Source organism: Lepisosteus platostomus, chromosome 21, assembly GCF_059453375.1.
Source record: "Lepisosteus platostomus isolate fLepPlt1 chromosome 21, fLepPlt1.hap1, whole genome shotgun sequence".
Lineage (NCBI taxonomy): Eukaryota > Metazoa > Chordata > Actinopteri > Semionotiformes > Lepisosteidae > Lepisosteus > Lepisosteus platostomus.
In genome coordinates, this window is record NC_142631.1 from 14,706,242 (window position 1) to 14,720,414 (window position 14,173).

The 14,173-nt window shown below is 40.6% G+C and overlaps 1 protein-coding gene across 2 annotated transcripts in view; it reads right to left on the reverse strand.

Moving 5' to 3' along the window:
* Nucleotides 1-14,173, reverse strand: part of LOC148644061 (multiple epidermal growth factor-like domains protein 9) — a 194,118-nt gene that overhangs the window by 14,188 nt on the left and 165,757 nt on the right. For both annotated transcript variants that reach the window (XM_088615360.1, XM_088615359.1), the window contains exon 5: nucleotides 1,933-2,202. In XM_088615360.1, coding sequence (XP_088471486.1) covers nucleotides 1,933-2,202 — 270 coding nt within the window. The remainder of the gene's footprint in view (nucleotides 1-1,932; nucleotides 2,203-14,173) is intronic.

A 14,173-nucleotide genomic window follows, 5' to 3' on the forward strand; every position in this document is an offset into this window, starting at 1 on the left:
TACTTTAAAAAAACCTGTGAGGTGTAATGTCTGACGTGCCAGATGTTACAGGACTGTTTTAATTAATGCCTCATTCTGACCCAGGAACAATGTCTGTTTCAACAGGTAAAGAACTGGAAGGAGTCACTTGTGAAAACCCAACAGTCACAGCAGCTGTGGAAGATAGGGAAAACCTCCCTGTAAATCACTCCTGGGCTGTTCAAGTGCTGGAGGGCCACGAGATCTCCTGACTTATATTCCACACGTGCTCCCATTTACTTTACTGAAGTCATTGTTTATTTTTTAACATATTAAATATCCTGGTGGGTTTAAAAAAGGGGCTGATACAGAGAGTATTACAAAAGCGGTGCCTGATACTGTTGTTTACCTGGGGTGTGTTTCATCCAGGGCCTTAAACTGAGAGAGTGTTGTACATGTTCACCGCACTAAAAAGTTGATTTACCATTTAAATGAGCACGATTTCACTGGAAATGAATTGGACACAAATTACAATTGACAAAAAAGACAAAGGTGGCAGCATTGAACTCCACACTACAGTTAGGAATAGTGTCCTTTAATGTTTTCACATTAAATCTAGAACAGTCTGTAAAACTGGACGGTGTCATTTTGGGATTGCTTCAGATTGGCAACAACAAACTAAAAATAATCCCACAGACAACTAAAAATAGCTAGCGCTGACATGGAATGGCTACAACAGAAGGTTTTTCAACGGCTCTGAAAACCTCCATGCTGAACGTTCCTATTCTTTAGGAAAAAATGTAACACAAACATCTCCTTAATGTTAAATTTCATTGCAGCAAAACCCAGCATGATCTAAAACACACAGCGGATTTGTCTACAAATTTTGAAAGTTCGCACTTCAAACAGACAAACCCACTCACAAATGAAAGTTCCTCAGGGTGGGCAGGAACAGACGTGGGGGTTGGCGTCATGTGATCTATATTAGATTCACAACAAGACTGTGAGCACTTTCCATTTCAAACAATTAATTATTAGCACACAGGTTTTGTTCCGTTGTTATCTTTAAACGTGAGATTACGATAACATTCAAGGGGGAAAAATAAGGAGAGATATTTATGTACAGCGGCTCTCGATAGGACTGTATTCACTCCCCTTGGACTTGTCACATTTTACCGTGTTACCATATAGATCACAATGTATTTGTATGGGACTTTTTACCACTGACAAAATTCTACAGATCCTCCTAAATTATGGATATAAAGCAGATAATAAGTGATTGCATTCACCTGCTTTACTTTGACACACCTAAACAAGTTCTGGTACAACCAAATGTCTGACCATCTGTCCTTTAAAGTCACAGACCAGTTCAAAGGTATTTAGTTCAAAGAGTTATAATACTGTATTCAATCTCATCAGTCACCTCTATTTCATTTAATCAAATTCGCTGTTATATTATATCATAAAAGTATCAGATAACATACAATGTTCTCAATTATGGCTCAAAGTCACTTTCAAAGGCTGAGAAGAGCAGAGCTGAACAGATGGTAATTGGGACTGTATATGATGGTGTAATTGGGGTATGGTAGGGGTTTGAGGGTAAATGGCTGACCCTGCAATCTGACCCCAAGCTCCTCTCCCTGTCTGTCTCTCTCATGGAGAGCAAGTTGGGGGATGCGAAAAAAGACAAATTCCTAATACAAGTACTGTAATTGTATATGGCCAGTAAAGTGATCTTATCAGAGCCTGCTGCACACATTAGACTGGGGAGTTTGAGTCTGCTCCGCTTTTGAGCTTGGCGTTTTGTCCCAGTTTTATCATCTGTACATCAAAACTCACTTCATATCAGGACTCTCTTGGTAATAAGAAGACATATTAGCCCCTTTTTCAGGCTTTCAATCCCAACATTCATGAGAAAACATGGCGCCGTCCCGTCCCTTCAGTCCGGGCACTGCTACGGTGTGGAAGTCTTACCCGTCTTGGTGCAGTTGCCAGCCCGGCCGTCCCCCGAATAGCCCTCTGCACACTTCTCACAGTGCCGGCCGGCTGTGTTGTTGGCGCAGTTCAGGCACTGACCCGTGTCGGGGTCGCAGACGCGAGGAGACGATCGGGGGTCCACATTCCCGCTGCACTCGCAGCGCGCGCAGATGCTGTCGGAGTTGTAGTAGCCATCGCGGCACTTATCGCAGTTCGGACCCTGGTACTCTGGCCTGCACTGGTCGCAGACGGGCTGGCCACTGGAATCTGGAATGACACCCACATATGGCGGGGCGAGGTCACTAACTCTGTCTCTGCCAGAGCATCACTGGCCCACCAGATCAACACTCACCAATTGTCTGTTTTAGTGTCATTTCTAAACAAAAACATACATTTCCTACTAAAGATTAGTTTAAAGATTTCCACAAATGAGCTACTGAAATTGTCTGGATGACCCCTCTGCATACAGTACATCAGAATAATGCAGCACTAGAACTACATATCGTATTTGCAAATACAGGGTACTGAAAGATATTAAAAATAATAATTATTTTATGTATAAAAACACAAATTGTACTTTCAGAAAAGTTATTTGTGGAGTTAACCTGTTTAATCTCTGTTGTTTATGGCAGTTAAAGCAGAATATGAAGGAGATTTACAGTTTTTTTGTGCTTCTGTATAGGTTACATACTTATGTATAGGTTACATATTGGTCTCAGAAAGCAAAACTGCAATGCACTATACAATTTGTATTGAGGGCTGATGTTATAGCGCTGTTAAAACTAAAGGGTTTTCGTTTAATAAAACCTGTTTTTGGTGTAAGGGCATAAATCACTTTCCATTGCTAAAGGAATGTTTAGAATCCACTATGATACACATCCAGGTTTCATCAGCAATAGCCTCTGCATGGGAAAGTGCTGGCTCGATCTGGATAACTAGCATAGAACTGCAGCTGGGGATCCACCTCCTGGACCCATCCAGTCTTGCTGTTGCTGTTAAAGACTTTTGTGCTCATAATTGCAGTTTCCAGACGCAGTGTGTGATGGAGCACCTTGTGCACCAAGTGATCGAATGATCAAACTTGCTGGAGTCCATTTCTGGTTCAAATCCTGGTTTGTCTTTTGCAGGTGGTGTTATGTATAGGATTATGTGGAGACATGTTGTTCAGCTGTTCAGCTGACACTGTGATGTTCTCAGAAAGCTAGTCAAATTAAATATGCACTATGCGATATGCTGATCAAGTATCCTATGTACAGTATGATCTGTTGCATTCTGTGGTTAAATATACAGCATGTTCTATCTTTTGTCTTGACATTTATGGGAAGACAAGAAGTGGTTCAGCCTGACCCTTAAATCAAATCATTTCAAAACCTCACTGAACTCTTCTGCGATGTCTCACATCCCTGCAGTTCTATAGTTAGGTTTCTTTCTTTTCAGGGGGCTTTGGGATAGTCTTAATTGGAGCCCCTGTATAAATCCATATTCTGTATTATTCTAGAAAACAGTGCTGAAATTGGCAGGTCATTGTTCCTAAAGTAACGTTAATATTTGATTAATTTGCTTAGCAGACACTTTTATCCAGGTTTGAGGCTATGCCCAGTCTGTAGAGGCCTGCTGTCCTGTCACATCCTGAGGGCACATGGGGAAAACAAGAGCAATCCAAACAGTGTCAGAGTTATATTACAGTTAGGAGATAGGATATACAGTGTGTTTCTTTCTGTTGCTTGGGAACACCTTTTATTTTCTTGAGCTGACATATCAATCTCGAGACCTCAAGAGCAGGAATATCGTCTTGTGCTGCTGTCTGTCTCTGTCCTGCAACCTTGAGATATGTGAATGACAATCATTAAACTGGGAGAAGAGTGTGCTACTTCAACAACAAAAAATAAAGAAAAAAATGAAGAAGAAACAAGTCTGGTAAATATATTTCTTTACTGAGACTGCATTACTGTTATTAAACTATCAGCAGTGCTACAGAGGTTCTTTTATAATAACAGGTAGAAAGCACAAACAAATATCATGATGTAAGTGGTATTATAAAATTTCCCACCAGGCTATGATTAATTTCTCTTCTTTCTGCTTCCCAGCCTGTTATGTTTTTTTAAACTTGATTAGGAGCTGGCAGAAATATTCTAGCAATATCAGCGTTTTCTTCCTTTACCAAATTGTTTGGCTTCAAAAATACGTTTCCAAACGCTGTGATATAATGAAATGATTAAGATGACTTCATAGAAACAAATGCAAATCATTTATGCTCTCAAGTAAATTGTAGAAATGTATATATTTTCACTGCTTACAGTAACTCTTTACTTGGCCTTCCTGCATCGTAGTTATACTTGGAGTTTCACTTACAATAAATTATGAAGAAAACAAATTATTTTCTCAGACAGAGTGAAGTAAAATACGTACAGCGGGACTACAAAACTTTGTCAGAATCGTAGCAGTATTAAAGTCGCTTCTGGTTCTTCTGAAACCAAATGTCTAAATCAAAAGTCACACTGCCACATGAACAAAACAATTTCACATCACCTGTTCGTGAGGGCGGAAACCACCTACAGATGCCCTCAGCCAACAGCAGATTTTGATTTTTTGATTGGCCAGTCACCTTTACTTTCATATATACAATTTGGCCTTTCTGTGCCAATCGTCTCCCTCACTGTAGGCATCTGTGAAGGATACGAGGCCACAGTTTCGTTCTTTAATACACCTTTCTTGAATAGCACATTCAAGACTACGTACAGACGGTATGGTGGCAGTGTGGTTACTGTATATGAGAGACCGAGGCAGGACAAGAGTGGTTGAGGCAACAGCAGCAGAGAACGGGGACACTGATTTGGGTATGCGTGTTGATACGAAGCCAGGTGGTTAATAGAGTGACACGCAAGAGGATGAGAAAAATGAGGTAGAAAAAAGATTATGCAAGCAGCATAACTGACTTTAATTGGGTGCACAGCATTAGTAGGAGGCTGAGCAAAAGGGAGTTAAGTTTGCAATAAGCATGATAGTACGAGAGTCTGTATTAGCACAGTAGGTGCATGATGGGTTGTGAATGTTTCTCAAGAAAATGATTTGGAATGCTGCTGTAGGAATATTTTTTAAACAGTCCGTATTCATCAGATATCAAATCCAGATTATTTTATTGAAAATGGTAAAGATTTCATAGCTTCATCCAGTAGCTTGCATTGTCCTCATCTCACCCACTGTAGCTGGCCGACGGCTGCAATGAGGACTCACAGCCACTAAGTGGCGCCGTGACTCCACTAAACGGGCCAAGCCAGTCCACGAGATCAATTTAAAAGGTTTCTGGAAAGACGGCAAAGCAAGTTTATTAGTAAGGAGAACAAATGAAAAACATAACAGGCTTTTTCGAAGAGATAACCACCGCTTTCTCAGCTACTAAACACAGCACACACCAGATCAACTGAAACTAGGAGACGCCACATCTGAAATAGTGTTTTATTCTATACATTAGGTCAGCTAGCTAATCCAGTTTGCCCCAACACAGCACAGTTACTGGCATAGGAAACCTCTAAGAATATACAGGTTGCTGCCCTTGGTGGTGTCTGTGAGACAGTACGTGGTGCTCTCCCTCATAGACCACAATTTCCACACCAGCATTCCAGCATGGCGACAGGGAAACACTGTGCTACAGGTCGTGCAACCCAATGGATAAGACATGAAAGCAATGTCCTGAGCACAGTACGTGATCATTAAAGATCCCACTGCAGTGATTCTAAGAGAAGTGTTAACCCCAATGTCCAGGGTACATTTCTGCTTCAAGCATGCTCAACCTGGACCCTTTAAATGTACTTTTTCGTACAATTGCTGAATTGGACCAGTTTTATCAGGGCTGCTGGTATATAATGCCTGTGACGTAGGTGCATGCTACAGTTCAGATGATGAAAAACATAAACACTGAGTTATAGTACTAGGTAGATCTCAGCCAAAAAGAAAACATTTCACACTTAAGCAGAAAAATAGTGTATTCATGTATAGCATACAACTCTGAGTGGCTGAAATGGTGTGTTGAATACTGTACCTCTTGTATTCTGACAGACTGTTATAGGTTTTTAAAGAATCCAGTCAAACTCCCAGGGGATGATAAGCAATGGACAGCACATGAAACGAATGCGAAACCTACTGTACTTTTGGATACTTTTAGGTAATACAAGCTAAGACTGTTGTCTTAGCAGGACAGCTACATGTATATGGTATATTTCGACACATACACAAACTGTATGGATTATAATACACTGGTGGACTGGGTGTATTTGTAGGCATTGTCAATAGGAGATTTTGTGAGAAAACAGCACTTTTGTTACATAAACACACACATTTTTCTCCTTCAACTTTTTATGTGTGTCCAGTTTTCATTTTACATCAAAATGATTTCAAAGTCATTCCAAGACAAAAAAAAAATGTAAGTTAAAGTTCTGATCTCCATAGACCAATTTCCTTATGCTTAGTGTTAGTAATTTAGTGATGCTCTCTGACACTGACCCTCTGGGTGTTACAATACACAGTATAGATAATACACAGCATACACAGTATGTAATATATAAAAGAAAAGGGAATAATTAGCTACTCTTTGTGGAAGGGTAAAAACTGTTAAAAAGAAATAGACATTCCTTTAACAAAAACGCTCATATAAAGATCAATGGCAGTATCCTCAGGTTATCCTCAGCAAGCATTACTCACGGCAACAAGTCTCATCAGCCACAGAAGTAAATCGATCACGGCAGTTATTGCTGTGGTCCCTTTGTGGAACAGACATGAATTATCCTTTATTTGACACATCACAGTTCAGCCCCTTTACATTGCACTGAACTCATTTGAGGTGCTTTATATGGGTGTCAATATCAAAGCCAAACCTTTGAAAGTAAAATTGTACGGCAGAGACATACAACTCACAGTAAAGATAGCTCCTGATCTCAAGCCACACTCTCTAGAAAGTGAATGACTGTCGGTTTTGTAGGTCTCGTCTCATCTGGCTAAACCGACAGTGTCAGTCTCACAATCCACACGTAAGAGTTCCATTCCCTATCCCACTGATGACTCTCAACACAAATTCAGGCAGAATCCCTTTGTCTTTAGTGGTGCATTACAAGCTTATATGCTGGGAAATGTGTAAGTACAGTATATACAGTACTGAACTTACTGTTTTTCTTTATGTCATCATGTTAGTTAACAGGAGGGCTTTACAGAGCACAAAGGAAACAAGGTCAAGGACATGCTCTGTGGACAGCTTGGAATAATGGACTCAACGTTAAAGCTCCTGATCACTGCCCACACTACAGATATATACAGTGCACAGTGTGCGAAATGAGCTACTGGACAGAGTGGACACGCCAGATGCTTGTTCAACTGTAGGAGTTACACTCGTCTGTGAAAAAGGCAGACTTTCAATTCGGTTTCGAAGGCACGAGTTTCCACTGTGAAATGGGAGGGAGATCCCAGAGGCAAGAGCAGAAGAGCTGAAAGATGCAGCCGCGTCCAGTGCGAGCAGACACCTCGAAATCACAAACTCAAAAGGCACTCTCTGGGATGTCACGGAGCGATAAAGATAAAGACAATGCAGGTTCTTTTCTGAAGATACGCTGACCCCAGTACATGAACATATTCAGTGAAAAGCCACTGGCAGACATTGGAGGGTCTGGACTCACTGGCTAAGGAACACAGCCGAGAGAGGATGAAAGAAGACGACTCCACCTAGGGCTGGGTTCGCACCTGAGCATCTATCATGGTAGGAGGCTGAGAACTGCATTTTGTGCAACGTTTTAACTCCTTGCAGAGGATTTGACATAAAATCAAAGGATGAAAAAGGTACGTTGGATCATGGTAAGGTGCAGTGTAGGCTACTAAAGTGATCTGTGTCTTGGATGCTCTAAGCACAATTAAAGTCTTTTATACAGTATAGGACTGAGCACATTATGGATACCTAAAGTTTCAAACCCTTAATAACCCCAACAGGAAGTAAAACAAATGCCTTTACACAGCTGCTTTGAAGAAGAGACCACGTTGAAGAAGAGACCGCTTGTATCCCAGCATACCAAAATAAACGATGTAATACAATAAAATGAGATGAAAAGTCTTGGCATTTTCTGCCTCCTTCAAAACAAGAATTCTGTACATGATCCATTCGCAATTCACATCAAGAGATTTTAAGAGACCTAACTGGAATGTGATCAAAACCAAGGTCAAAGTTTAAAAAAGGACATGAAATGTGAATTCAGTAGCAATCATACTCATAAGCTCTTCCCTGGAATTGATTATTTCCAAACTGTCCGCCACACACAGCAAGTCAGAACGAACTCTGACTACCTCCTGCCTGGAGACAGAGATCTGTCAGATGGGATGCAATTTTCGCCACTTCATTAATTCTGCTTGTAAGGCAAAATAAACAAAAAAAAACTCAGAAACAGGCAGATTGTGAGCAGCTCCAGCAGAAATTAATTGTTGTGTGTGCACTTGTGCATAAATGCAGAGGAGAATTCAGCACTTCTAAGAAGCCAGATCAATTTAACCCTTCTGTGCGTCTCTGCCATAAATTGACTTTGCAGGCTGTAATTAACAGATTAAAGCATTCATATTTTCAAATAAATTGCACTGACATTTGCCTTGTCACCAAAGACACCCATATGCACATCACACATAGAGAGTGAATCAGAAAAGTGAACAGTGTTGTTTGTCTTTGAACTGAGCGTTTAAATACTGAAAAGGTTCCTCTTGTGTTGAGTCATAGTTGGCATGTGGTGGCAGTGGCACTTGGTGTTGAAGAACCCAGCAAAGGTTTCAAAGATGCCACCTCATGCATATATACAGTAAACACAAAAACATCCATATCGTACAGACCAGAACAAACTTGGGAGCTGGGTGTCTTTGTGGCCATCATACTGTAAATACTACTAATAACGTTGAGGAGAAAACAGAACTATTTAAAAAAATATCCTTCTCCTTTCCTTTGTCCTTGGAGCTTTTCCACAAAAATGCTCTAAACACAATGGGCACAAACAGTTCATTTATGGTTTATGAACAGCTTTCTCAACTCCAACAAAGGCTCTAAAACACACAAAAAAAGGTTTTGCAACAGAACTGAAATATGAGAGCCAAGTATTTCTGAGTATGAAAATGAAACTGAAAGGTACAAGATTATCAAAATACTGAGACAGTGACAACTCAGAACCGTTGTTGCTGTTGTATTGTATGTGTTATATAATGCACAACCGGTACTGTACATTGGTATCTAACTAAACACATACTGTAGGGAGTCAGTAAAACTGGAGACATTAACTGGAGCCACACCCTTTCTGCAGCTATGAGAAGAACTGAATGAAGCTAATAAAAGCAGTCACACATCTGATTTTAATGGTCAATTTACAGTATGTCCAACAAGGGCTTAAGCTTTTGCATTATGCTAATAATATTTTATTATTACATGAAACACTAAAAAGAATGAATCTTAATCATTCCATAAAAAAACAGTGCAATACTAATTACTGTACCTTCCCAGGATACATGTACTAAATATTCCTTTTAAATATGAGCACTTCCTTTACCTGTCAATTTTGAAGAGCTGTGAAGGGATCCCCACACCCAAAAGTAGGCCTTAAACTTTTTGTCTGTATACTTAAAAAAACGCACCTTAACAATTAAGACTTACTGTACTCGAACTCAGTCACTGAACTGAGTACTGCTCAGAGTTCTGCTGACAGAATAGGCCTGAAACTACACTTTACTTCATCAGACATCTTGACGAAAAAGATAAATGCCCAGAACATTTATGTCATCTCTGGCCAGAAAAGAAGCCGTTTCTGCAGGCCTGTCCCATCAGCCTCCCCCCGACCACCCAATATGAAGAGATCAGTTTTCAGAGAAGGGAAGCCAAACACAGGACCTGGAATTCCTCTGCCCCTTACAGAAATAACAGCCTTTCTTCTGAAACTGGACTCTTCTCGTATGAAGGCTCCCACAGCAAGCATTAACTAATGTCAGTCAATCATCTATACCAGGTTTCACTCACTACCCACCAATTTTCTAACCACTTCTTCCATGGATGGGACGTCAGTCCATCACAGGGCATACACAGACAAACACACTCACACCAGGGCCATTTTGTCCTAGGAGCTACTTAACCTCCTAATATGTTTTTGGACTGTGGGAGGAAAACAGATTGCCCAGACAACACAAGGAGAACATGGCAAATGTTCAAATTTCCCCCAGATAGTCCCCCATGTCTGGAATAGAACTCAGGGCTCCAGCACTCCAAGGAAGCAATGCTGATCAATGCGCCGGCACGCTGCCCTTTTACTCACTAGATTTTCCAAAACCAACCCACCGGGGTGGCAGTTCGCTACTCAGGACGTTTCCACTCCGCTGCAAATAGCAGGGAGTCATGCAGAACCCAGACTACAGCTCGTTCCCAGGCTCCTGGAGGCTGACTGACTCCCTATCCCAAAATTCCATCGAGTCACAGCAGTCCAACTCAGGTTGTGATCCTCCGAGATTTGAGTAGCATCTCAGGCCGTTCTTAGAGCTGGGTGACGGTCTCCATCTTAATTCCCTCCCCCCCTCTCAGTTTTTAAATAATTGATCATCATTCAAGCAAAGGAAGAAGGAGAGCCATCACATGAGGATGAACATCAGAGCACTTGTCTACCCTTCTGTCAACTGCAAAACCCCACAACTGTTAAAACCAATAACCCTGTTGTCATATCCACATGATTATATTCTACGTTATCCTTTCAATGGAAATAAAATTACCTAGAGAGTTCAAAAGTCTAAGCAGTGACTTTGTGAGGGCTTTAACGAGGATGTTGCTACTAAAGTTTAAAAGATCTGCTCTGTACTATCAAAACGTATTCATTCCTGTTAAAATATATTATCAGCCGGCCGGGCAGCTTTGTCAGGTCAGTGTTACCCAGTGAGAGACGTGAAGGATGCTGTAGAAAGTCAGCCTTCTTGTGCTTTCCCACACACATAACAATACAGCTATGTAGCCCTACATTTGCGTCAATCAATTAACCAGCTATTTCCAGTCGCTTTGTTCTCACACTGCCATGCTGTTGGCGAATAATTCAAGGCATTTTCCTGTCAGTCACAGAGGACTGTTGCACCGTTGTTAAGGATTTCAATATCCTTTGCCACGCTGGATTGCTTTATTGTGCAGAGATTCTCTTGTTTTTTTTTCTCTCTCTCTCTCTCTCGCGCGTTTTTCTTTTGCCTTTGAACTTTCTTGATCCTCAGCCAGTCCCATAAAGTTTTAATTAAGGAGGGGGTGGGAAGGCAGAGAAAGCATTTAGTGTTCATTGGAAACAATCCTGATGATTAGCACAGCCCTAACAGGAGTACATAGAGTATATGGAAGGCATGGAAGAAAAACAGTACACATGAACCAAAAATATTAGTGCTGAGAAACTGAGTCTAACTATGAGTTATGGCTCTAAGTTTGCCTTTTAAGAGAAGGAAATCAAATTTGAACATCATGACAACTTCAGGATAATGTATATACACTATAATAGAAATAATCTCTTATTTCTATTGTACTGTACAGTAGTCTACAGTATATACACTGTACTAAACTGTTCTCTTATTTCTTATATAGTGTACTATACAGTATATAGACTGTAATAGCTTTCTTGTATTTCTTAGAGTTATACAATGTGTATACATTGTAATAGGGTTCTCTTATTTCTTATGAGTAGTCTCCAGCATGCAGGTGACTCAGGGAACCCAAGCACGAATAAATACTACACAGCTGGAATGTTAGGGCCTTCCAAAGCAAAATCACTTCCTCTGCGTGAGAAGAAATACAACCTACTGTACAGTCTCACAGCCTCTTAGTGATCCTGATGGCTCCTCAGTTGATCTGTCCTGCTACTGAATGTGTAAGCTCTGACTGATCTGTGAGGTAAGCACTTTTTAAACTGTTTCCATTCTATCCTAACTTTGTGTTTGCTTTGATGTTGCATTTGAGATAGAATTGTGCAGCAGAAGATATCTGATCTAAACAAAGACAATTGGTTTAGGTGGACTTGCAGGAGTCTTTGTTGTGACAAAGCCTGCTTGAGCCTCCAGTGCTATTTCTGTTTGTAGTCTTATACTGTAGGTACTGGACTAAAATAAGACAGAGGGGTTGTCATTCACAAAGACAGCACAGATCAAGCCTCACTTTTAAAAATCGTGTCTCCCGTTTAAATATCCTCATTCCACAATTCCACTATATGGACATTCACCACTTTCTGTTGTTAAGCCCTCACCAGCCTGCCTCATAGAGAAGACCCCAGCCCAGAGCCCTGTCTTATGTGTGGGTGTTGAAAAGTGATAGTACAGAAGCCCAAGGAGAAGCTGATGGATGTAAATTGAAGCTCTTGCTGTGAATGGCCGGTACAGATGTTCTGTTTCAGAATGCATTCTGTTTTCTGCAGATACAGTACACTGGGAATGATCATTATCTTTGGGCAGTGCAGGAAGAAACCATATTCTTTGTCATTACAAAACAGCAGGGAAGCGCGAAAGAAGGCATAATGAAATTGTTTCTCATTAAAACAAGTTTCCACAACTCCATATGTGGTCAGCATATCCTTGGAAGACACAACCACTGGTTATAATATGACTAAATCTTCAATGTTCTATAGTACAACTTTTAAAAATAATTTGATCCAACCTAAACCTTCTAAACCTTTACATGCCATTGGTGGAAAAAACACTGGTTCTGTGGTGTCTTTTGCTCTTGTTAAAACAGACTTCTGATAATACAAACACAAAAAATTAATCACAGAAGTTCATTACCGGTGAAAGCCCAAGGTAAAGAAAAAGAATCATGAGCAAAAGGCACTAAGATGAAATGTATTTGTCTTTGTCAGGATGGAGGTGTGATAAAGAAAAGTAGAATATCTGGGTACCTGTACATACTGTATTTAACAGCAAGGAACGCAACCTCCTGAAAAAAAAAACCTGCCAGGTCATTCATTATTGAAATACATTTTCACTTTTACTTTTTAAAAACAAAAGCATGGTGAGAATAAAAAGCGGGACTTTTTCTGAAAGAGATATGCTGATGAGAAATGCATTAATCAGGGAAGATCCTAATGGGATTGAATTCCAGGAAATGTTGTTCATAATACTGTATGCATCAGCCTGTATACATGTATACATGTACTGTATACTGGGACGCACAAAGAAACCATGTTAAGGCACAGTCAAAGGTACCTGCTTCTGTACCTACTAGTTTCCGTAACTCAGAAAGCCGCAAAACTCATTTTATTAAGAAAAGGATTTCGGTCTTTTGAATGAGAAGTGAGTCATATTGGAAAGTGAAACAACCAGCTTCTTTAGTTGGGTTATAAAAATGTTTTTTTTTTGTAGGAACAGTGCCAGTGTGTGGCCACTATTTTAAAGATTATACGTTTTAACAATTCACATTTAGGCTGTTTTTGAGGAATGTGTGCCTTTAATGGCACATCAGTGTTTTTCTTGTTAAATAAACGTTTTCTCCCTAAATTATATATTTTGCACTTTTGCCAAGTTTAAGAATGCATTTTCTTTTTATATCTGACACAAGCGTTTGAATTTTGTTCCAGGGTTGAAGAGTTTTATGCGGATTATGCTGAGGTTTTAGAGAGCACAATTTTCTAGAATGCAATGCCTATCTGTGCATTTTTAAAAATAGTGTTTAAACCACTTTGTGTACCCAGGGGGTCTCCTGAGGCGTGCGAATGCATGTGATCGCCTAAGAAAAAGCCGCAGTGATGAATCAAAAGCACACAATTCACAATTGCACAAATGAAAACCGCAGCTTCACTGGAAAATTGGTATTTTAAAAATACCTCGGTGGAGATGTGGATTTCCTCCATTCTTATTTGGAACCATCCCTTTTCTAAGCACTTCAGCCAGGTCAGGGTTGTGGGGAGCTGGAGGATCTCCCAGAAAGAAACGGGTGCAAGGCAGGATACACCCTGCATGGGACAGCTGTCACTTTTGCAGGGCAGACACAGAAGCCAGTTAATCTATCTGTACATTTTTGGACTGTGGGAGGAAAGAAACTGGAGCAGCTGGACGAAACCCGGGGGTATGCAGGGAGAACATACAAACTCCACACAGACAGCACCCCAGGTCTGGAATTGAGCCCAGGGCCCCAGCACTGTGAGGTAGCAATACCAAACACTGCAGCACCATGACACCCTTCTTATATGCAATGTAGTGCAAATGAAGAGTCACATGCACCAGGAATCATCAGAGA